Source organism: Neolamprologus multifasciatus, chromosome 13 (assembly GCF_963576455.1).
Source record: "Neolamprologus multifasciatus chromosome 13, fNeoMul1.2, whole genome shotgun sequence".
NCBI lineage: Eukaryota > Metazoa > Chordata > Actinopteri > Cichliformes > Cichlidae > Neolamprologus > Neolamprologus multifasciatus.
The window spans coordinates 2,825,951-2,851,616 of record NC_140451.1 but is presented as its reverse complement, the minus strand read 5'-3'; the positions used below and the strand labels follow the sequence as shown (position 1 = coordinate 2,851,616).

The window sequence follows — 25,666 nt, the reverse complement described above, 5'->3', positions numbered from 1 at the left end:
TCAGGACCCCTGACCTATCCAAATGCCAAAAACAGCATTCACGCAGCTGTGTGATTAATGTTAAGTCATGGTCACGATGAATGTGTTTCATGCGTGGACGTGTCAAACTCTTCATCTTAAAATGAAGCAGAGAGCAGCTGCAGAGAGCAGCCCGTCTCATTGCTGCAGCAGGAAGCTCTGCACCTTCACCAGCTGCCTGATATTATGCAGCAGCACGGGGGCTGTGGTGGTGGGGTAAACGTTCAGTGCTTTTAATGCTGCAGCTGATTGGTGATTGGCTGTGCTGATACGTTGTACTGTGAGGTATTTTCCTTGTTTCAATCAGGTGATCAAGACGTGCAAGAAGATGGGCATCCAGACTGTGGCTGTTCACAGTGATGTAGACTCCAGCGCTGTGAGTCTCTGCATTTCCAGGGAGCAGGGGATCTCGGATGTTAGACATAACCTCGTGTTGAATAACTGCATGTTGGTTTTATTTCACACTCACCTGAGGACTTGTCTCTGAATGTGATTCAGTAGGTTAAACGTAAATTCAAGCTCAGGTTAACTTAAATACTTTATCCTGAGAGTTAACAGTTAATGCACGTTCATGCAAAGAGGAATAGTTTAAAGTTAACACTTCAGTGTTGGATCAGCTGATGCTTCTGCACTGACTGTGTTACAGTATAACTAATGTTATTCATACCTGACTGATGATTAAACAACCTTGTTTGTGTGCTGATATTACCATGTACACTACCGCCTTAAAGCTTTATCACCTTTTTAGTGTAAACTTTGTTTGAATGATAATCAGCATTTGGCTCAAAAAGATCCTTTGTGAGCAGCAGGAGAGCTTTAAACGATGTTTGTCGGTGCTTTGTTTGTGGGACGTTGGTAGAGCATGTTCTCTTGCAATGCCATGGAACAACACCGTGTGCACATTATACAAAAAGTGCACTTAAAATCAAACAGAGTGGCACTTCAGGAAGTGTGAGCTCAGATCTTTTCAGATCACCCTGAAAAACAGAGTGCAAAAGGTCACGAGGCCTCGAGCGAGCCCAACATGTGTGCCGAGGTTCTATATGAACTTTGCATTCATTTTTCACTTTGTTGTTTTACCACTTTAGTGACTTTAAAGCACAACATCTGGAATAAAATTACTGTGCAGTGAAAACTGTCGTTGTTTTTTTAGCCGCACAGTGAGCCTCGGTTCACCTCCTGCTGTGGATGTTAATGTTCTGCTCTGTGTGGATCTAGGTTCATGTAAAGATGGCTGATGAGGCGGTCTGTGTTGGCCCCGCCCCCACCAGTAAAAGCTACTTGAACATGGATGCCATCATGGATGCCATCAGAGTGACTGGAGCACAAGCTGTAAGTGAATGACGTGACTCGTGCAGATGGCGTCTGCATATTCATTTTGTGTATTTAACCCAAGTCGATGACGCGAGAACCAGGAGTTTAGACTGATACCACAGGTGCATCTGACACTTATAGGAGTTTGATTCTCAGTGACCGCATCCTTAAGGTCAGAGGTCAAGTTTTCTGAAAATCTTGTGAAGAAGGTGATGTAAAATTTTGAAATTCATACGACAGGTGCATCTACTAGGAGGCAGAGGGGTAACTCTGGGTCCGAATTGATTTCTGTCTTCATGTTGAGATGAAGATGAAGCTTTTCTGTATTCCAAAGTCCAAAGAGTCATTTTGTTTTTCAGTTGAAGCTCAGATTTCCTGCAGTGTCCTCTGTAGGGATGGGTATCGTTTAGGTTTTATCCGATACCGGTACCAAACCGGTACTTTTGAAACGGTGCCGGTGCTTAAACGGTGCTCAAACCGGTGCTTAAAGAATGGAGAACACAAAAGTGGTCCAAAAACCTCTCATGTTCAGCTGTTTTTTTTGTAAAAAGATAACAATGTTAGCCTTTTCTGCAGCTATGGGGCATATATGGTATCACTCTTGGCTGGAAGCAGCTTAAACAATGGAAAAAAACACAAACTTTGTCCAAAAACCTCTCATGTTTAACTGTTTTCCACTTTTTCTTTGGTCATTTTAGCCTTTTTGTCCAGGGTGAAGGGAGTATCTGCCATCAAACAAGAAGACAGCCGCATGTAGCTATGATGGTGTTTGCTAGTTCACCTTACATGCATTAATGTAATAACGTGGTTAGCCTACTCAACGTAAATTACACACGAACAACATTAAGCTACTCACGCAGAGAAGAACGGCTGCTGCTGCATCATCATCCTCATCATTTCTGCTACACTGGCAGGGCTAGGGGCCAGGACTCTCCTCTTCGTGTTTTTGGGGGATGTTGCTAACTCCGGGTCGATAACAGGCACCACACCTGCAGTAGATGTGCTCGGTGTGAGGTCTCGCAGCAAGCTATCAAATACGGCGCATTTCTCGGCTTTAAAAAACCGCTATGCGTCGCCAGGTGTTTCATCAGATTTGAGGTGTTACCTCCTTTGACAGTATCACAGTATCAGCTTAAAGCACTTGTTGCAGCTGCTGAGTTTGCATCTTTTGCTGTGAAGTACAGCCAGACTTTGACCGCTTCGCCTTGGGCATTTTTAATCTGTAGCTCTGCTCTAAAAGAACGTACGTACCTGGACCCGCCTACTATCCTCGGACACGTAAAATGATTGGCTAGAATCCAAAGTGTATCACAGCTCAGGAAAAAAAAGCACCGAAATGTGCGCTGCTTTTTTGTCTGGTTACTACCGTTTATGACAGAACCGGTGCCATGATACCGGTACCCATCCCTAGTCCTCCATCATGTTACAGCGGGGCTGCAGAGAGGCTTTTATATTGATGATGTATTTGCTTACACACATGTGTGAGTGTAATTTGTTTTAAGTTGTTGCCTCCAAAATAAGAGGGACAAGCTTGTAATGTAGTTTTTATAAAACAATGCAAAATACAGTGGGTGAGTTTATCAAAGTGCTTTTTATCTGACATTCACACCCTGTTGAACATATCAGAGAGAAACTAAGGTTCGGTGTCCTGCTCGTGCAGTCTGAACCACCAACCTCCTGATTGTTAGATGACCTGCTCTGCCTCCTGAGCTACAGCCACCTGTTCAGTGGCTGAAAGGGGACAAAGTGCGTGATGTATACCTATTTACAGTCCTACGGCCAGGAGTGTCCAGGCCTTTAACATTCAGACGTGCACCGTGTTGACAGTCCTGCTCCTTCTAGGTCAGATGCAGTAATACTGTTGTGACTCTTTTTGATGTTAACAGCTTGTAGTTCATAAGTACAATTAAGCAATTGTTTATGCATGAAAGGAGTTTTCTTCCAAACCCCCTTTAAAGTATATTTGCATTTGAAAGTGTCTTTTTTCTCCTCTCTCAGGTTCATCCTGGTTATGGGTTTCTGTCTGAAAATAAAGAGTTTGCAAAACGACTGGTGAGTTTACAGTGAATCACTTCTTAAGTGAATTAAATCTGTTAGAGTCTCATGGTACTTTGTCTTGTTGCCAGGCAGCAGAAGGTGTGGCGTTCATTGGCCCAGACACCCATGCTATCCAGGCAATGGGGGATAAAATTGAAAGCAAGCTAATTGCAAAGGCTGCCAAAGTCAACACTATCCCAGGATTCGATGGCGTTGTCAAGGTAGGGCCATCAAAAGGGCAATGCATGGAAACGAGAAGGCGTTTGCTAGATCAAATCTGAGGGCTGTGGTCATCGGCTGTGTCGTGGTTTTTGTTTTTCACTAATATTTGTTTTTCAATTAATAGTTTAAAGCGTTTGTGAGTGAAGTTGGCCCCCACCTTCTTCAAATCCAACAAAAGTGGTATCAAACGTTTGTCCTGCAAATGATTTTGTTTGTGCAGGTTATGTTTCCCTAGTTTTATACACAGTACATGTACAGTGAGAGAGATGTTACATCTGTCTTCACTTGCATCCCAGTCATAGAAGCGTTGGTGGTCGTTCATAAGAGATCACAGGATCACCCCAACCTCAGCAACAGGACCACTCTCAGCACTGATCAGTTGTTTGCTTTTGTGTCTTAACTCCACCTATTTTGCATAAGGGTCAGTACAGGCAGAAACCATAGGTGTGCCATGGGGTCCCACAGGCCCCTGGTCAAAGTCACCAAACCAGTTCGTAAGCAGGTACAGGTGTGGCCAGAAGGGTCCTCAGAGGCTCTGCAAGACTGCTTTTCCACCACAGACTTTCAGGAATATACAGAAACTTTCACTGCCTACATCCCAAAATGCATCGATGATGTCACAGAGACCAGGTGTCACGGGTTGCTTAGAGGATCCACTCGCAGGACTCCTGAGTAGCGTTTAAACAGAGACGGTTTATTTACAGATCTTCACCGAGTGTATGTACAGACAGTGCGTGGTTAGTGTTATATACAAGACGTGAGGGGCAGGGCTCCAGGGAAAACGGGGAAATCACACACGCGCTCAGTTCAACCTCTCTCTGCTCCGACCAGTCGCTCCTTCCACGCTCCACACGGGGAAACATGTAGGAACAAAGAAACACTCGTTAAGTCTCTGAGACGGAGGCACAGGAAACTTGAGCTAGACGTGTACTGACTAGAGCCTTCACAACAATCCAGCGTTGAACAGCTGATCTCCTCCTTCTAATATACCAGCTGGTCCAATGAGGCCCAAGTGTTCCCAATCCAGGAAGGCGTGGACCGAGGACGTGAAGCCGCCATGAGTTCCGCCCCTGCAAAACGGGGGAGAGAAGGAGAGAGAAGGAGGGCTAGGAGTGGAGAGATTCTGATCAGCACCTTGCCCATCCTGCAGGTCGTGACACCAGGACTATCACTGTCCGGGCCAATCAGAAGCCATGGCTCACAGGTCAGGTTTAAATGCTCCTAAGGTTGAAAAATGCAGCCGGGAATTAGGTGAGCCAAAGAACAGCAAGGGCAAACCTGTCACGTGGCATCAGCTACAGCGACAGCAGGGCTACTTGGAGGCAGTGGCAAAGAATACAAACCATCACAGCCCACTCTGCAGACCGTGGTGGACCCCAAAGCGCTTTACACATCCAGTCATCCATCCATCCACACACTGGTGATGGCAGCTACATTGTAGCCACAATTGTAGCCACAGCCACCCTGGGGCGCACTGACAGAGGCGAGGCTGCCGGACACTGGTGCCACCGGGCCCTCTGACCACCACCAGTAGGCAACGGGTGAAGTGTCTTGCCCAAGGACACAACGACTGAGACAGTCGGAGCCGGGGCTCGAACCGGCAACCTTCCGATTACAAGACAAACTCCCAACTCTTGAGCAACGATCGCCCCAGACAGTGTGTGGAGATCCCTTGCCAAAATCAGTACCGCCGTTCCCACATGCCTCAAAGCCTCCACCATCATTACTGTACCCAAGAAGTCATCTACCTCCTGCTGTAAGGACCACCGTCATGTCAAACTCACCTCCATCATTATGAAGAGCTTTGATCGGTTAGTCATGCATCAAATCAAAATATCGCTTTCGTCAAAACGCTCAACCGATGATGGAATTTCAGCTGCCCCTCACTCAGCCCTCACACATCTCAACACTAGAGACTCATATGTCAGAGTGCTGTTCATAGACTTCAGCCTTTAGCATCATCATTCCCCAGCAACTCATTCACAAACTGGATCTGCTGGGATCAGCACCTTGCTGTATAACTGGCTGCTAGATTTCTTGACAGGAAGACAGCAGACAGTACGGGTCGGCAGCAACACCTCCAGCCCAAGAACACTGAATACGGGGGCTCCCCAAGGATGTGTGTTGAGCCCCCTTCTCTTCACTCTGCTGACCCACGACGAGATCTACGACAGGGGTGAAGTTAACCACCTGGCAGAGTGGTACAGCAACAACAACCTGTCCCTGAATGTGGAGAAGACCAACAGCGACTCTACTTCCTCTGCAAACTGAGAAGCACAAGAGATTCAACCCCCATTATGAGCACCTTCTGCAGAGGCACAGTTGAGAGTATCCTCACCAGCTGCATCACTGTGTGGTATGACTCCTGCACTGCTGCAGGAAAAAATGAGTAGTAGTGAAAGCAGCTGCACCTGCCTCACCTGGAAGGTCCTCTCCATTACAGGCGACTCCACTCATCCCTTCAGCAGCGTCTTCAGTTTGCTGCCATCAGGAAGGATACTGAAGAGCCTCCGGGCCAGAACACGCAGACTGAGAGACAGCTTCGTCCATCTCTGCATCGAGAAGGGGGGCCTAAGGGTACATCTGTCGCCATCCTACAATGCTGTGATTGTAGCCATTCCCCACTCTGTGAATGGTACTTGTGGCCATTGATCAGTAGGCTTTGATTAGTTGTCATTGATCAATGGTCATAAGAATTTGCATACTAACAATCATGGAACTAACCCCCCAGCACTTTGTTCATTCAGTGGCGCTAGTTTGTTTATAAGGTTGGGGAAACCTGCAGTCAGCTGAGACTGAAGACGTCACCTGGATGAAACGTTTCTCCAACTGAAAATGTCCAGATGAACAGAATCAACCTTTTGGGATTTACTTACCTGGATGATTAAGCATCAAGACGTTATTTTATTAAAATGTTAGCAGCACAAACAAAAATCTTTGCAGCACAAACGTTTGACATCAATTTTGTTTGATTTGGGTAATGTGGGGGGGCTGGTTGACCTTTTGACCTTTACCTTTTCATTAATATCTTTAAAACAGAGGCAGCACAAACGACAATTTTAGCAGCACAAACCAGCACAGTTGATAGACACCCGTTTTGTTTGATTTGATTAATGTGGGGCGGCTGGTTGACCTCTGATGACCTCTAGAAATTTTTATTAATATCTTTAAAATGATAGCAGCACAAACGAAACATTTTGCAGCACAAACGAAACATTTTGCAGCACAAACGAAACATTTTGCAGCACAAACGTTTGATACCACTTTTGTTGGATTTGAAGATTGGGGGGGGGGCAACTTCACTCACATAAGCTAAACTGGATTTTTTCCTGCTGCATCTATAGCAAATGTTCATATGTTAATATTTATGGCATATTTTTCTTGTCATTTAAAAAAATTGTGCAATTATTTTGCTGTGCTGTAATACGATGCACTTACGTTTTAACCATTTTAACAACAAAAACCACGATGGTGTTACATTTTAAATTCATGTAGTTCTAAAAAACCAGCATTTGATCAGCGAAGCTTCTTCAGAAAGTCTTCCTGCACATCACTCTAACCTCTTAATGTTTCAACGCTTGGCTTGATACTGCTCCTCCTCCTCCTCACTTTAGTGTGATGTGTGCAGTCCGTTCTGATTACACAGAGGTGTTACGAACCTTCATGTTCAGACTGAGGGAAGAATTCAAGTTGGCAAAACCTCATTTTTGGAATTTAAAGATTTAGTCTTTGAATTTTTAATTCCACGCTTTAAGCTTTAAAGTTCTGAACAGGATGTAAACAGATGATAAAATTCTATTATTCCCTTTGTTGTGAAGATGAAATGTGATTTATTTATCCCCAAAACGTTGGTTACAGCAGCCAGATCATAAAAAACAACCTAGTAAATATCACAACACAGAGCTGAGGCTTTGATCAGCTTTGTCTCAGTTAAAATAGGAATCAATTTATTTCTTCAGACTTCTCAAAGTTTGCTTTGCTGATCTGTTGCTCAGCACTTTAATAGCTCTGCATCTCTTGCAATAAGTGCAGCTGTAGAGCTGATTGCTGCTGTGAACAAACCTCATGTGTTAATAGTAATGGATCCATATATTAATATGTGCATTTGCCCTTTTACTCCTCGCCTGTGTCAGACTGCAGAGGAAGCTGTGAAGATTGCACAACAGATTGGTAAGTCATCAGTTTTTCTGTGTGCTAAAAGTTTACAGTAAACTTTAGTGATGACAGGACGAACCTTAGTGAGTTTGTTTACTGCAGACATGATCTCCCACACACTGGCCCACTCGAGCTGTTCACTCCTATTTCTGATTATTTTTTAAATGTATTTATTTATTTTTGTTGAATTGCTGTCAATCATCACATCTTCATGGAGCTGTTACCAAAAGATAACACATGGCAATGGTGATTGTATTTATTATGTTGAAAATATCATTGTAGGAAAACTCAATGTGCTAAACACAGAAGCTAAAGATGTAAACGCTGTGCAGGTTTACGATATCTGAAGAGATGGAACAGATGAAAGCAGAGCTCACAGTGTGTGAAGATAAAGAGTCTGTTTTACTCCTCAGTCTTAAAAGGCTGCTGGGGTTTTGCTGAGGATGATGTCTAAGCTAGCATCCATCATGGACGACACCTCCCACCCCTGCATGAGACTGTACGAGCACCGAGCAGCTCGTTCAGCAGCGGACTTTTACACCCACAGTGTAGGAAGGACTTTTACACCCACAGTGTAGGAAGGACTTTTACACCCACGGTGTAGGAAAGACTTTTACACCCACGGTGTAGGAAAGACTTTTACACCCACGGTGTAGGAAAGACTTTTACACCCACGGTGTAGGAAAGACTTTTACGCCCACGGTGTAGGAAGGACTTTTATACAAACAGTGTAGGAAGGACTTTTATACAAACAGTGTAGGAAAGACTTTTACACCCACAGTGTAGGAAAGACTTTTACACCCACGGTGTAGGAAAGACTTTTACACCCACGGTGTAGGAAGGACTTTTACACCCACGGTGTAGGAAAGACTTTTACGCCCACAGTGTAGGAAGGACTTTTACACCCACGGTGTAGGAAGGACTTTTACACCCACGGTGTAGGAAGGACTTTTACACCCACAGTGTAGGAAAGACTTTTACACCCACGGTGTAGGAAAGACTTTTACACCCACGGTGTAGGAAGGACTTTTACACCCACGGTGTAGGAAAGACTTTTACGCCCACAGTGTAGGAAGGACTTTTATACAAACAGTGTAGGAAAGACTTTTACACCCACGGTGTAGGAAAGACTTTTACGCCCACAGTGTAGGAAGGACTTTTATACAAACAGTGTAGGAAAGACTTTTACGCCCACGGTGTAGGAAAGACTTTTACGCCCACAGTGTAGGAAGGACTTTTATACAAACAGTGTAGGAAAGACTTTTACGCCCACAGTGTAGGAAAGACTTTTACGCCCACAGTGTAGGAAGGACTTTTATACAAACAGTGTAGGAAAGACTTTTACGCCCACAGTGTAGGAAGGACTTTTACGCCCACAGTGTAGGAAGGACTTTTACGCCCACAGTGTAGGAAGGACTTTTACGCCCACAGTGTAGGAAGGACTTTTATACAAACAGTGTAGGAAAGACTTTTACGCCCACAGTGTAGGAAGGACTTTTATACAAACAGTGTAGGAAGGACTTTTACGCCCACAGTGTAGGAAGGACTTTTATACAAACAGTGTAGGAAGGACTTTTACGCCCACAGTGTAGGAAGGACTTTTACGCCCACAGTGTAGGAAGGACTTTTACGCCCACAGTGTAGGAAGGACTTTTACGCCCACAGTGTAGGAAGGACTTTTATACAAACAGTGTAGGAAGGACTTTTGACACCCACGGTGTAAGAAGGAGCGCTACCAAAGGACTTTGTGACCAGCAGCTGTCAGACTCTATTACACAGTTTAACATAATCTTACTCGTCACCTGTTTAATTGACACATCACATGTTTGTAATTGCTGATACTCATTTGCATCTTGTTTGTACTCTGAATATTTCACCAGGATCATTCATACCCCCCTCCCCCCTACACACACACACACACACACACACACACACTACTATAGGTCTATATTCCTCCTGCTATAAGAGCTGTGTAACACCCACAGCTGTGTAATAAAGGTTCATTCTGTTCTGTTCTGTTGTCGACTGTGAAAAATGCACATTTGCAGTTGTTTTGTTTTGTTGCCAGGTTACCCTGTGATGATCAAAGCGTCTGCAGGTGGAGGAGGGAAAGGAATGAGGATTGCTTGGAACGATGAGGAGACGAGGTATTTTACTTGGTCACATGCTCAGTATACACGAACCCATCAGCTACTCTGTCAGTGCGCCGCAGGGCAGCTGTGGCTGCAGTGTTGCTATCACCAGTGTGTGAATGACTGAATGTATGTATTTACCATTTTTAGTAAATACACACTCAATTATGTGTTAAACAAAACGTTAAAGTAATTGTTTTTATTATTACAAGCATTGCTTATGTAGTAATGACTTAAAGTACTCTACCTCAGGTAATACTGTACAGTCTTATATTGCACATATAAGGACTAAAGCTACTGCTATTAGCTCGTACGTCTGCAGCTTATGGAAGATGCTCGTGCTTCTGCTCACATTAGTTAAACTCTTTGATCTTAAGTAGCTCCAAATACCACAGTTACAACACTATTGCCCCAAACACTGATTCAGCCCATAATTACTATTAAACTAGTGGCCAGAAATGTGTCAGTTCAGCTTCAGGTTTGTAGGGTTTTCCATTAGATGGTAGTACCTGGTACCAGGCCACGGTCTCCCATTGTAATGATGTTTGTTGTTTTGGCAGCGTTGCTTTAATGACCCCAAGCAAATGGTACTCCACTGTAATGGAAAACAACCAGAACAGAGTGGAGTGGGTGCTAGTGGAAAAGAGGCATTAGTGAACACTATAAAAACTCATTGAATAACCTAACAACACAAGTGGTGATATTATATGAACTTTGTAAGCGACACATTAAACAGTCCAGGTCTTCCTTTTTGTTTTGTCCCCGTGTGTTTTACAGACGTCTGTCGTCAGTCAAAATCACCTGTTATTGCTAAAGTTATTCCTTCAGCTCCTTGTGCTCTAAACTGAAGCTTATTTACTTACTTAACTGTTTTTCCTGATGTTACTTGTAGACCAATGGAAAGTCTGTATTTGCTCTTTAAAGCTGCTGTGATCTGTGGGTGTGCTGTTAACAGGGAAGGTTTCCGGTTCTCATCGCAGGAGGCGGCATCCAGCTTCGGAGATGACAGGCTGCTCATTGAGAAATACATAGACAACCCCAGACATATAGAGATTCAGGTATGTCGACTGTCTGCACTGATCTCCTTTAACGTTGATGGATACATGAAAGCCAAAAGAGCAAGCGGAGGTGACTCTTTGATTCCTAAACTCCTCGTCTCAGCTCGAGATTCACTGAAACAAACTTCATGACAGTCTGTTCAGTCGAGTCGAGAGGAGGCTGTTTCCTAACAGCTCTCACAAAACGCCATCTGCACCACGCAAACAAGCTTGAAGAGTCAGAAGGTCACACTGACTCCTGTGAGTCAGACATGCAGTAGGCTGTGACAGAGTAAAGCGTAGCCTGACGACTCTCCCTCTCTGCTGAGACTGCAGACGGGAGTTTGGCTGAATCCAACCTGAGAAGTTCGTAGGTCGCAGCCGACCACTCTGAGTGACAGGTTCTGATGTGGGCTCAAACTATTGGATCCCAGTGTGCAGCGCTTAGGAATGCATTGAATTAATTAAAGGTTTTATGCCACAGCTGCAAATTAACAGTGTTGGTTTTTACCAAAATCATTAAAACATAATATTTGTTATTATGCAAAATAGGAAAACACATGATTATTGTTTGACTCACATGCTGAAGGGTTTTCTTGTTTTCCTGAAGAGAAACATGATTTTTTTTTCTAAAGGTCACTGTACCAGCTCACATTTGAGGATCTAAGTGTGAATTTTTTTATTTTTAATAAAGTTTTTAGATTTCAAAGAATAATTTTCTGGATTTTGTGACAGATGCTCTAACATGCAGGCATGTTCAGCGACATGTGTAAACCACATAGTGTGTTGATTTGAAACCTGTTTCAGGTGTTGGCTGATAAACATGGAAATGCTCTGTGGCTCAATGAGAGGGAGTGCTCCATCCAGAGGAGGAACCAGAAGGTAGTGGAAGAGGCGCCCAGGTTAGTGAGACGTTTCTGGGCTTCGCAGTTATTCGTTTCTGTAAAGAACCCACGACAGAGCCGACCACATCTTTATTGACTTGGTTGTTGTTCACGACTCAGTCGGCTGCAGCTTTCCAGCTCACAGCCCGACTCGTGTCACAACGACGATGTACTGACAGACAGCACAGCCTTTGTGCCGGCGAGGCGTGATTGCAGATGCCGTGCAGGTGCGTCCATCTTCCCTGCAGCGGCATTGCAGACCACGCCCCACCACAGCTTCAAATGGACATAGAGCAAGTAAATAGTAAACAAACTGGTTATATGGCGCTTTTCTGCTCACTCAAAGCGCTTTAATTAGTTTTTACTAATTAGTCAATTAGTAAAACATGGAGATGAAACATGGGGAGATTAAAATCTTAACATTAAATGTCAGCGGTCTGGGAAACTCAGTTAAGGGTTCGAATTATGACTGAACTAAGAAAGGACACGGATAAACATCCTACAGGAGACCGTTTATCATGAACACAACACGGGGAAAAGAAATGGTTTTAACAATATAGCTCACATAGCAAGTCAAGGAAAAGAGCAGCAGCAGGACTCACAGCTAACACACTAAGATTTCCTCCCACAGTCATGTCGACTATGGGCTGCATTAAAAGCAGTGATATGGGGTCAAATATTTCCATTTTCAAGCAATCTTATAAAAGAGAAAATAACAGAATATATACATCTACAAGAAGATCTGAAACGGACAGAATAAAGCCACAAAAGAAAAAACAAAAAAAACATCAACATACTTTCATTATTTTAACTGGATTTTAAATAATGAAAGTACTCCCCCTGCTGGAAGGAAGCTGTCATTACCGTACTTCCCAAACCCAGAACAAACACGAAATATGTCAAAATTATAGAGCAATCACTATCCTGAGTGTAGATTATAACACATTTATTATTATTATTATTAACCTTTATTTAACCCGGAAGATCCCATTGAGATTAAAAACCTTTTTTTTCAAGGGAGACCTGGCCAAGATAGGCAGCAGCAGGTGTCTCACAGTTACAGAAATTACTCAAACACAGGCAGCAACAACACACATGCAACAATAAATGAAAGAATACAAATAAAATAAAATAAAATTCAATAAAATTCAAAAATAAAGCCAGGTTGCGCTCATGAATGATATCTGCCAGCTCTGGGGAGAACCAAGGGTTTTCACGACCTTTTACCCCAAATCTTCTTAATGGAGCATGTTTGTTCACAATTTTCATAAACCTATCCCTAAAGAATGTCCACACTAATTCTACATCAGGGATCAATCCTATTTTCTTCCAGTCATAGTTTGACAAATCAGGATAAAATGCTCGTTCATTAAAATGTTTAAGAGTTCTTTTAAAAATAATCCGATGTTGTGACTTGGCCACTTTAGTATTTCTAATAGCAGCAACAACACAGTGGTCACTTAAGTCGTTACAAAAGACACCCAAAGATGAAAATTTATGAGGAACATTTGTCAAAATCAAGTCAATCAAGGTAGACTTTTCGGGGCTTTTGAGATTCGGCCGAGTGGGTAAATTGACCAGCTGGGTGAGATTGATAGAATCAAAAAAAGATTTAAAATCATCTGAATCCCAGTTAAAGTCACCAGCTAGAACAAGCTCACCATAATTTAGTCTGGACAGCAAAAGGTTTAAAGGACGCAGAGCTTCTGTGGAGGCAGAAGGAGGTCGATGGCAACAAGCAACTGTTATGCAAAGACCCTTTGCAACATTCACATTCAGAGCCAAAAATTCCAATTGTTTGCAAATTGATTCTGATAGAACTGTTCATCTAATTTTGACTTAACATAAGCAGCAACACCACCACCTTTCTTAAGCCTATCGGTGCGATAGATATTGTAGCCAGCCATGCTAACATGTTCATCAGATATAGCACACACACACATGCCTCTATAATATCAAACGGGGTTTGTAAGGCGCAGACAAACATGAGACAATATGAGGAGCACGTTACATGTAATACAGAGAATACAAGTAAATCAAACATCAGCTGCCTGGATCCGTTTAGACGCAGAAAAATCATTCGACAAAGTTAATAATCTATTTAACATTAGGAGGATTTTGATTTAATGAAAAGGCCATTCAGTGCTTTAAAGCGATTTATAAAAATCTCACCGCTGATTCAAACGAATGGCTCACTAACTGAAAGATTCCACTTGGATTAGACAAGAAACTCAATCACAGGAAGAGAAATCAATCAACAGACTCATACAGCTTGTTCGTGGATGATATTATGATATATCTTTTAAAATAAACAGTGCAATCCTTTATGAAATCCTTTTGAATCACTAAAATACCCTGAGGGCAACAGAACTAAAAATACACCAAAGCTGTATGAAGCAAACTAAGACTTGGCAGGATGGTCGACCTGCCTTTAGTGCCAAACTAGGCTCCATAAAAATGAATATCACAGCTACTGTGATAAAGCTACTGTTCTTATCTCTATTTAATTTCAATTCAATTATATTTTATTACAGCAAATCACAGCAACAGTTGCCTGAAGGTGCTTTATATTGTCAGGCAGACGCTACAATAATACACACAGAGAAAAACCCAACAATCATATGAACCCTATGAGCAGCACTTTGGCGACAGTGGGAAGGAAAAACTCCCTTTTAACAGGAAGAAACCGCCAGCAGAACCAGGCTCAGGGAGGGGCGGGGCCATCTGCTGCAAGGTTAAGGGAGGAAGACAGAACAAACACCCAGTGCATCATGGGAAAGCCCCCAGCAGCCTAGGCCTATTGCAGCATAGCTAACAGAGGATTCGGGGTCAACTGCTTTTTCAAAAGGAAAGTTTGAAGCCTAATCTTGAAAGTAGAGATAGTGTCTGTCTCCTGAATCCAAACTGGAAGCTGGTTCCACAGAAGAGGGGCCTGAAAACTGAAGGCTCTCCCTCCCATTCTACTTTTAAATACTCTAGGAACAACAAGTAGGCCTGCAGAGCGGGAGCGAAGTGCTCTAATAGGGTGATATGGTACTACAAGGTCATTAAGACATTATTTGACACTTCTGTAAGGCTACTTTGGTTTCACTTTTGTTTTTCTTCCAAAGCTTTTTAGAGGCTGCTTCCCCTGGACATGGAGCTGCTATTAAGTTCTATATAATTACAAAATGTTTAGTCCGCATGCTTTTTGACCTCCATTTCGGTCTTTGTGCAATCCATGGTTGTATTTTTTACTGTTTGATAGTTTGTTTGTGTTTTTTATTTTTAAATGTATTTAGAGCCAAATTAAGAAAACACTTAGCGAGCTGAGTTCTTACTTCCCTAATTTCTTGCTTTCCTGCCCACATTAGTCTGGTTTAGACACACACACACACACACACACACACACACACACACACACACACACACACACACACGGTCTGTTTTTAATCATGACTGAGTTTTACAGACCTGTGCATTAAATCAAGTGTCAAAGCAAAGTCGAATCATTCAAAATGATCACATCTATTGTGCTTTATTTTGATAGTCTTTAAAGACTATCCTGTCTTTAACAGGATGGGCAATAGCATCGTTAATTATAATTCATTTCCTTCCTTCCTCTTTTTCTTCTTCTTTGAAATTGACTTCTCATTGTGTCCTCCCGACTAATTTGCTGTTCCTTTGGCATATTTACTCAGAGTTTTGTTACCTTACTTCAGTTTGGAGGACCACGTTGCTTCCCTCCAAAGTAACAATCACAGATCAGCCTGTGACTCCCGGAGGAGTCCTTTATCTCCGTCCCCATCTCTCTCATAACGCTGTTGTTTTAGCCTGTATGATGGAGCGAAGCAGCAATCACGTGTAAAATAATCAGCAATAAAACACAGATTTTTGCTCTTTAATCATTTGCAGTGAAAGGTGGCTGGAAGACTTGAGCTGTTTGTTTTTGTTTCAGTGAAACGAGTTTGAGTTTGTGTGTCGTGTCCATGCAGTACTTTCCTGGACCCAGTCACACGACGGGCAATGGGTGAACAAGCAGTCCAACTAGCCAGAGCTGTGCAGTACTCGTCTGCTGGGACTGTGGAGTTTCTAGTGGATTCTAAGAAGAACTTCTACTTCCTGGAGATGAACACACGACTACAGGTTCAGTTACATTTTATTTATATATGACAAACAGTTGCCTCGAGGCGCTCGAGGTCACCTGATCCAACCCTAACTATATGCTTTATCAAAAAGGAAAGTTTGAACCCTTCTCTGAAAACTAGAGAGGGTGTCTGTCGGCCCTCACAGGGAAAATAAAAGTAAAGAGAGCCTGATGTTGCTACACTCGAGCAGAGTTTGACCCCGACAGCCTTAGTGGCTGGTTTGAGCTGAATCCTGTCTGTACTTCATAAACTGTTGATTTTTGCTCCAGGTGGAGCATCCAATCACAGAGTGCATCACCGGCCTCGATCTGGTGGAGCAGATGATCAGGGTTGCCAAGGGTTACCAACTGCAGCACACACAGGAAGATATCCCAATAAATGGCTGGGCCATTGAGTGCCGTGTCTACGCAGAGGTGTGTGTGTGTGCGTGTGTGTGTGTGTGTGTGTGCACCTGTAATGGTAACTGAGATCACATGAACTTTAATCACACAGCTTTGCAAACATAGTTGAAATTACATAAAATATGACGATGATCCCAACACTATGTTTAAAAAATGTATTTTGCTAAAGTCGGGACTGCAGAAAATATAAAAGCAGTGCAATAATTAAAAAATAATTTAAAGCCTTTATTTAAAGACAGCATCTTTTTTTTTCTTTTCTTTTATTTACATTCAGTCAAACTTGTCGTTGCTCATCGTCCATTAACATTGAAAGTTCTCCCACCCTTCCCTCCCCTCAGGGTAAGAGTTTGGGTGTCATACTTGATAATACTCTCTCATTCCAGTCTCACATTAATTACATAACCCGGTCTGCTTACTTCCACTTACGTAATATTAACCGACTCCGCCCCTTCCTTACCCCCCATGCTGCTGCCATCCTTGTCCATAGTCTCATTACATCCCGTATTGATTACTGTAGTTCCCTCCTATTTAGTCTCCCTAAAAAGCTCCCTTCATAAACTCCAACTTCTTCAAAACTCTGCAGCTCGGATCATAACCCGTACTCCGTTAAGTGCTCATATCACCCCAGTTCTCCAGCAGCTTCACTGGTTGCCCATAGAAGCCAGGATAAACTTTAAAATCTTACTTCTCACGTTCAAATGTATCCATAAATCTGCTCCTTCATATCTGTGTGACCTGCTCCATATCACCACTGTTTCCCGCCCTCTCAGATCATCATCTTACCGTTCCGGCCTCACGTCTCATCACTGTGGGGAGCAGAGCTTTCAGTCGCTCTGGAGCTCTCTTCCTCCTGCACTAAGAAATATTGACACCCTTTCCGTATTTAAGACACAGCTCAAAACATCTGTTTAAACTGGCTTATTCGCTTTAATGCTGATTTTTATCTGTCGTCACGCTCCGTTTTGTAATTTTAACTTATTTTATGTATTTTATGACTATTGTTCCTTTTATTAATTGTGCTTTTTGTAAGGTGACCTTGGGTTTCTGAAAGGCGCCCTCAAATAAAATGTATTATTATTATTATTATTATTATTATTATTATTATTGTCTGCCGACAAAAATCATTTCTGAGTGAAACACGAATAAAAACACCCAAAAATCCTGTTTCCTCTGGTAGGATCCTTACAAGTCTTTCGGTCTTCCCTCCATTGGACGCCTGTCTCAATACCAGGAGCCACTCAACCTTGACAAAGTAAGTCGATCAGTCAGTTTTCTTTTTAAACACACAGTCTGCCGGATGCTGTCGTTTCCTGGCTCACTCTGCTTTCCTCCAGGTGCGTGTAGACAGCGGCATTCAGGAGGGAAGTGACATCAGCATCTACTATGATCCCATGATCTCCAAGGTCGGTGATATATTGGATACAAATGTAACCATTCAGCTCCAAAGTTTATTTGTATCAGATGTTTGAAGGAGGTCGGTGCTTCACAGATGACTGTTGATACGACGGCTGTCGGCTGTCTCCCGTTACATCCTGGGCCAGATTAGTAAAAGTCCTCTTTCTGTCACCGTAAACAAGCTTCTTTGTTTTCTACATTTAATTCTGACCAAAAAAGATAAATGCAATGATAAAAATGAAAAGGTTGGGCGATGTCAGTCGTGCACGTTAACGGCACTCAGTCAGGCCTTCAGTAAGAGTCACGATGTCATGATGCCAGAGGTCAAACAGCTCTCAGCTCATAGGATGCAACAGAAGTCGGTCACTTACAGCAACCAAGGTTTGTAGAGGAGCATCTCTGAATGCACAACATGTCGACCCGTGAAGCAGATACAGCAGCAGACGACCACGCCACCTGCCGCGTCTGTCGGCTAAGAACAGGAAACGTAAGGCTGCAGTGTGCACAGGCTCACCAACACTGCACAAAGCTGAACAGTGTTCCCTGGTCTGTGTGTGCTGGACCGAGCTTGTTTAAGCCTGGGGGGATATTTTATTGGCAGTCTCTTAGCACCACCCAAGCATCATTTAAGCACCACGGCAACCCGAGTGTTGTTGCTGACGATGTCCATCCCTTCATGAACACAGTGAACCATCTTCTGATGGCGAGTTATCCTGCTGGAAGCAGTCGTGTCACCAAGCTTGGATCATCTCAGGCTACGTCCACACGTACACGGGTATGTTTGAAAACTGAGATTTTCCGTTTTCTTTTTAAAAATAATCCCGTCCACACGTAAACGCAGGAATGAAGGAAAACGCTGCTAGGAACATGCCAAAGCAGCAGGTGGCGCTATATTCCTAACCGTGCAGAAATGTTGGCCAATCAGAAGTCTAGAAGCCTCGGTGGGAAAAAGTAAACAAAGCTGGGGCATAGAAGCAGAACCGAGTCGTATGTGTGGAGGGACAGTAACTGTGTGTGTATATGTAAGCATTTAAACACTGCAGAGACAATTAACAGTAACAGTATTGTAGAAATTCATTTCACCGAAACAATAACGTGGCGCACAGTGTGACGTCAAAAAAGGCGCGCATCTTTGACGCTGCGTTTTCTCCGTTTTCTCCGTTTTTCTCGTCCACACGTAAATGCAAAAACAGAGTTTTTAAAAATCTCCGTTTTCAGTGACCAAAAACGCCGTTTACGTGTGGACGAAAGGTGCAAACGCATAGAAAAATCTGCGTTTTCAAAAATACCCGGGTACGTGTGGACGTAGCCTCAGTCTGGTGTCTTGAATATGAAGATGAGCTCCACGCTCATCAGGTCTCAGCCCAGCAGATGTGGTGAAATGGGAGATCACATGATGCTGTTGTGTCAGTGCGCACCAAAATCTGAGGATTGTTTCCAGCACCTCGCTGAATCTAGTGAGGACACAGTGGGTGAGATGGGGTGTTTGTGGAGCAGAAGCTTGGTGCTTCAATCCCTGCTCCAGCCTGCTCGCCAAAGTATCCTCGGTCAAGATACTGAACCCCAAGTTGCTCTTGACTCGTTCATCAGAGTCTGTAAGTGTGAACGTTTGATAGAAAGTGGTGTCGTTTAAAAAATAAAGATTCTTATTTAGCACGTTTCTGCTCTCAGTACTCAGCCCCTGAACAGGAATTGTGCTCATCACTTAATATACGACAGGATGATACCAACGTGCGCGCGTATCCAGGAATTAAACACCTTACATTAAATCAGTGCATGTGTTTAAAAGGAAACAGGTGCTCGGTGAGAGTGCAGGTGCTCGTTCTCAGTTATGGGATGATTGACAGCAGCTCCTGATGACTTGACTGGTTCAATAATAACATATTAATATTCTCTGATATCAATTTGTAGCTGATCACCTACGGAGCTACACGAGCTGAAGCTCTCGGTAGGATGGAGGAGGCTCTGGATAACTACGTGATCAGAGGTGGAGTACATGTTCGTAGTCTGTCACTAAAACAACATCTGTTGGGTTTTATTTCTCTAAAGTCGGATCGTTTTCTTTCCAGGTGTGACCCACAACATTCCTCTCCTGCAAGAAATCATCACTCATCCTCGCTTTGTCTCTGGTGACATCAGCACCAACTTCCTCCCAGAGGTTTACCCTGATGGCTTTAAGGGCCATCAGCTAGAGGCAGCTGCAAAAAGGGAGCTGTTGGCATCAGCAGCAGTGCTCTACATCGCTGCTGAGCTTCGTTCAGCAAAGGTCCTCAGCACCCAGAGGTGAATGTACTTGTTGTTTGGTGCTACGTGATGGGATTCTGGGGAGAGTAATAGGGCTGGAATCGTATCCTAAATCACAGTGCAGCCAATCACGGTTCAGCCTGAGGGGACTGGTGTTTATATAGCTGTTACTGAGCACTCACAGTACTTTTAAACTTCCACATCATCTCCAGCAGGTTTTCATACACTGCTGATATTTTGTTGTCTTAAACATTAAGTTAAAGTTCTGATAATAAAGGGCATTATTATTATTAAAATGAACTTTGAGCACGTCTGACATCTATAGATCCGAACCATTATTCTGTGTCCCATCTGTCAGTTATGGGCTCACTGCGTTAGCTCAGGAGCAGCGACGAGGCCTCGGTTAAAGAAGCAGTTTGTTCATTTCAGGGTGGCCTCCACTCCTGTGGAGCGCAGCCACTGGGAGCTGTGTGTGGAGCTGGGTGAGGAACGCCAGGATGTGCAAATCAGCAAATCAGGAACCGTTTATACTGTGAGTATTAAAGCACATCTGTTCTCGTTCATTCTTGCTGCACTAGAAAGCTGAGAAAAGGACAAACGTAAGTAGTGAATATGACCATCCAGCAGATGGCCCCGCCCCTCCCTGAGCCTGGTGCTGTCAGAGGTTTCTTCCTGTTAAAAGGGAGTTTTTCCTTCCCACTGTCACCAAAGTGCTGCTCATAGGGGGTCATATGATTGTTGTGGGTTTTTCTCTGTATGTATTATTGTAGGGTCGACCTCACAAAGCAGCTTGAGGCGACTGGTTGTGATTTGTGTAAATAAAAGTGAATTGAATTGTGAGCAAACACAGACGTGTTAAACAGACGGGCAGGTTGATACCAGCAGCCTGTTCCAGGTCCTGATTTAGCCTTCTGTAAAAAGGTGATGCCTGTCTGGATGATATAACATTATTTTCTGTTCCTTTATCATTTTACTAACTCGTTGACTCTTATTTGTGAAGAAAAATAATGTGTGGTGTGTACAGGGGCTCCATCTGTACTGTAAGTGCAGTGTTAGAGAAAACCCAAAATCGCACACTATCAACAGCACTTGGTGAGGAAAAGCTCAGACAGGAGCTGCCGTCTGCTGTGACTGGTTGGCTGAGAGGGGAACTGACGGGTTCAATTCAATTCAATTTTATTTATATAGCGCCAAATCACAACAAAAGTCGCCTCAAGGCGCTTCATAGATACAGAGAAAAACCCAACAATCATATGACCCCCTATGAGCAGCACTTTGGCGACAGTGGGAAGGAAAAACTCCCTTTTAACAGGAAGAAACCTCCAGCAGAACCAGGCTCAGGGAGGGGCGGGGCCATCTGCTGTGATTGGTTGGGGTGAGAGAAGGAAGACAGGATAAAGACATGCTGTGGAAGAGAGACAGAGATTAATAACAGATATGATTCAATACAGAGAGGTCTATTAACACATAGTGAGTGAGAAAGGTGACTGGAAAGGAAAAACTCAATGCATCATGGGAATCCCCCGGCAGCCTACATCTATTGCAGCATAACTAAGGGAGGATTCAGGGTCACGTACAATGTGTGTATACACCTGGGGAGGGAAGTCCTCCAGTCTGAGCCCACAGCAGCATTACTGAGAGCTGGATCACATGACCCTGATCCATGGTGACTCCTAACGAGGCTTTATGAAAAAGGAACATGTTAAGCCTAATATCAAGACTAGAGATGGAGTCAGTCTCATCAGGCCACACTGGGAGTTGGTTCCACGGTGGGTCTGATTAAATGTTATCTCTAGTTAAAGTCCTCTAACTCAGCTTGGCTACAGAGCTGGGGTTGTCCTCTTAGTGATGAGGTGAGACGTCCCAGTTTAGGTTGGGTTTGATTGTTCATCTAGATTTAAAAAACAAACTATTTTCCTGGCTTTCCACTCCACCGTACAAAATATCTGCTTTTAATGCACATTTAAAAATGATACCAAGGAGTCAAACTTCGGCTCTTTTTCAGAGTATCCAGTATGCAGTGAGGAAGTAATACTGGTAACATGATAACTGACCTGTGTGTTTATCTGCACTGTGTCGGGAGACAGAAACCGAGCATAGAAAAAAGTGCTTGGCAGTAAATGGGTGAATGAGGCAAGTTACAAAGAGCAGAGAAGAGCTAAATAAGAAGCAGCACGTTCACACAGCAGGTCGAAAATAATCACTGCTTTAAATTCAGTTACTTGACCTTTTTACGTAGAAACGGAGCCGTGAGGTGGCGAGCAGGTGAAAGGGTGTGTCTAATAAAATGGCAGGTGAATGTATTTGACTGCAGATTAAGTTTAATATGAATTTAAAGATTAGTTAATAGAAATCAAGAATTTGTCTTGATTAGGAAGCTATTGGTGATCATCAGAAGTCCCGATTCATCCCGATTCCGGCCTCTGTGCCTGCGGCTCGGTTCACTCTGGCACAGCTGGCTGCCAGTGGAGCCGGCGGGCACGCCACTGCAGCCCCCTCTAGCTTCTGCCTGGTGGCTACTGGGTGACCCCTCGTCTGGGGATCCTCAGCCCTTCCCATGAAGGTGGCACGGATGCCCCTCCGGTGGTCCTCCTTGGGCTCTTGCACTCTGGGGCCTCTGGATGTCTGGGGCCTGGATCTCCTCCATGCCTGCTTCATGCCCTGGGGGCGGGGCTATGGCTCTCTACATCCTCTAGCAGACCATTACATGGGGAAACCATTTGAATACAAGCGCGCCGATCCACACAGGTGTGCACACGGGTGTTCACTGTTCGTAGACTTAAATCACACCTTTCTTGGCTGCTACTTCAAAGCACATTGTGCGCTGTCTGTCCTGCACAACAACATTCAATATTTAGTATTTACTGCTGTTTACACTTAGCTAGATTAACGTGATGGTGTTGTGTATAGTATGTTGCTTTGTTTTGTTTTTTTGCTTGTTTTCTATTCTTTTTCTCTCAACAGGTGATCCCGGAGATATTTTTTCTTCCCCCCTTTCTCACTGTCCCTCTCCCCTTCTGTTTTTCTTTTCCTTCCTCTTTCTTTCTCCCTTTCCTATCCCTCACTCATGTCTGTCCCGTCTGTAACAACTGAAAATAAAATAAATAATAAAAACAAAGGTTGATCAAATGGACCAATACGGCAATGCCATGATGATCCATTTCACAAAATAAATCCATTGGGTATCCTTGTTGGTCTTCAGACAACAATTCTGACGGCTAAAGAACCAAATGGGACAGAAAAAAAAAAAAAGAAGTCCCGATTCATTCAGATAATAACACAACAGTGTGAGCATTGTGTGATGTGAACGAGTGGCTCTCCAGTTAGACTGTGTTGACTGTGTCTGCAGGTGGAGATAGATGGAGCGAAGGTGGAAGTTTGGGGAGCATTGAATCTGGCCTCCCCACTGCTGCCGCTCACAGTCAACGGCACACACAGAACGCTACAGGTAACACAGCTGTTGGTAAAAAGACTTGATTGGAGCCATGGTGACGTGGTGGAAACGTGGTAAAACCAAAAAAGTGGCTTGATAGTTGGCTCTATTTTCTTCATAAATTCTACTGAAGACATGCAGCTTCCTTCTACCTGAAGATATTCTCTTGGATGACGGTGGAGAAAGAGCGCTGTCTGTGGTGCTGCTTTTATCAGTGCGTTCAGTTACTTCCTGACTGACCCTCTGAAGACGCAGCAAGCTTTTTAAACTGAGGGACACCGGCGTCTTGGCAGAACAAATTTAGAACAGAAATGTGCGAAACTCACCAGTAACAATAAAATAAAGATGTCAGCTGTGATACAGATGATGTGTTCTCTCTTTTTCTAGTGCCTTTCCAGAGATGCTGCAGGAGTGATTGTCCTACAGTACCTGGGCACATTGGTAAGACTGAATAATTCAAAATGTCGGCGAGTGTCTGGAAGCTAACCGATAACCACAGGGTGTAACGTTTGATCAGGTGAAACTGGAGATGCTGGAGAAACCTGGTGTATGCAAAAGTATAGTGAGGCTGTGCTGGGAACATCTGGCAGTGGCTCCAGTCTCAGACTCGTCTGTTCCCACCGATTAAAGAGTTGTGATTGCATTCAGAGTCGGCTGGGACATCGATTCCTGCGACCGTGGTCCACACCTCCACTGCTGAAGCTGCCACAAGGTTGTTGGTTCCTGTCACGGTGCTAATCCCAGAATCAGAAACTGGATGAGTGTTACTGAGCTTGGTTAGCTTGTAGGGCTCCAGAGGCAGCTGTCAGCAGGTAGAGCAGGGCATCTACTAATCTGAAGGTTGGTGGTTCAGTCCATGGCTGCTCCAGTTTGTATGCCAGACATCCTTGAGCAAGACACGAACCCAGAGTTGCTCTCCGATGCATCCATCAGAGTATGAATGTGTGAATGTAAGGTAGATAAAAGTGCTTGAATGAGTGAACGAGGCGTGTTGTATTAAAGTGCGCTGCGAGCATAGAAAAGAACCAGCAGACGGGGGCGGTGTATGGTCTGTGCCAGGGTACCGGAGGAATCCATCTGTTAGTCGAACCAGGATTCAGGAGGAACGATGCAGTTTTGCAGACCACGCCCCCCCCCCACACACATTAACCTGGTAAAATACATATTTAGGCAGAATTTTGCAAATATCTATTTTTCATTTTTTAGCAGCATAGTGATTTTTTTCAATTACTTTTTAAAAGTCAGGTCAAGGCTCCAAAAGCCCAAAGGAGATATAAGGGGGGGGGGCTCACTGCAGTTTTTGTTTGCTGGATCATTTTAGTTCAGCTTCCTTTGGTTATATTTCTTTAAGAGTTCAAAATGTGTTAATTACATAAATAAAATGTAATTTTCTCTGTAGCTTCATGGATTTCATAAACAACATACTTTAATAAAACGGCTCTTTGGGTCATAAAGGTCACTGACCCCTGCTCTAACCATTATTAGCTTGACTTGGTCTGTACAAGTTAATACAATAAAATCCTTTTACTTTATTTCAGTTGAAACCCTCTGAACTCAGTAATAGCTTCATCTTGGAGTCTGTCGCCTGCAGCAGGCTGTGGAAAAGCTCATGTCCTCAGATTATTTTGGGATAGCTGAGGCTGAGGAGTGCTAGCCACCGCTGGTTTCCAAGTACCTGAGCTGGACCCCAGGATGCTCATAATGCATCATTGTGTGCATCATAGATAAATCTGCATGTGTATATGTGTATATATGTTTTTTTGTGTGTTGGATCAGAACTTTCCATGTTATTGATATATTGCAGTGCCAAACATCCCGCTGTTCCCCATACGTTTCTTTTTCTTGTAAATATAGTTTAAGGTTCGAGTTCTGTCCAAGCTGGCTGCAGAGTTGAACTCCTACATGCCAGAAAAAGTTTCAGAGGACACGAGCAGCATCCTGCGTTCACCGATGCCGGGAACAGTTGTGGCTGTGTCTGTCAAACCTGGAGATACGGTAACACATTCAATATGTCCACATCATTTAAATGCTGTTTAATGAGCTCATAATGGGGGAAAAGCCTGCTGTAGTTGACATGTTGCTGGTAAGACTGTGCAGATGTGCAGAAACGATTCAACATTATTTTAATTCTTAATCACAGAATCAAAGTTGAAGTTGGTGAGTTGTTGAATGCAGCCTGTGAATGTATTTGGACATTTCATGTTCTTATATATTCATAGATCAGAGTCATTGAATGTTGTTGGGCCTTATTTTAAATGGACCACAGA

At 43.6% G+C, this 25,666-nt stretch overlaps 1 protein-coding gene across 2 annotated transcripts in view; it reads left to right on the top strand.

Annotated features, from left to right (window-relative positions):
- Positions 1 to 25,666, top strand: part of pcca (propionyl-CoA carboxylase subunit alpha) — a 33,730-nt gene that overhangs the window by 6,916 nt on the left and 1,148 nt on the right. For both annotated transcript variants that reach the window (XM_085182176.1, XM_085182175.1), the window contains exons 4-21: positions 326 to 394; positions 1,237 to 1,350; positions 3,331 to 3,384; positions 3,459 to 3,590; positions 7,725 to 7,761; positions 9,815 to 9,893; positions 10,834 to 10,936; positions 11,723 to 11,817; positions 15,774 to 15,924; positions 16,196 to 16,339; positions 17,505 to 17,579; positions 17,662 to 17,730; positions 19,634 to 19,709; positions 19,792 to 20,005; positions 20,396 to 20,498; positions 23,316 to 23,414; positions 23,787 to 23,840; positions 25,254 to 25,394. In XM_085182176.1, the coding sequence (XP_085038302.1) occupies positions 347 to 394; positions 1,237 to 1,350; positions 3,331 to 3,384; positions 3,459 to 3,590; positions 7,725 to 7,761; positions 9,815 to 9,893; positions 10,834 to 10,936; positions 11,723 to 11,817; positions 15,774 to 15,924; positions 16,196 to 16,339; positions 17,505 to 17,579; positions 17,662 to 17,730; positions 19,634 to 19,709; positions 19,792 to 20,005; positions 20,396 to 20,498; positions 23,316 to 23,414; positions 23,787 to 23,840; positions 25,254 to 25,394 (1,788 nt within the window). In that variant the 5' untranslated portion in view covers positions 326 to 346. The remainder of the gene's footprint in view (positions 1 to 325; positions 395 to 1,236; positions 1,351 to 3,330; positions 3,385 to 3,458; positions 3,591 to 7,724; positions 7,762 to 9,814; positions 9,894 to 10,833; positions 10,937 to 11,722; positions 11,818 to 15,773; positions 15,925 to 16,195; positions 16,340 to 17,504; positions 17,580 to 17,661; positions 17,731 to 19,633; positions 19,710 to 19,791; positions 20,006 to 20,395; positions 20,499 to 23,315; positions 23,415 to 23,786; positions 23,841 to 25,253; positions 25,395 to 25,666) is intronic.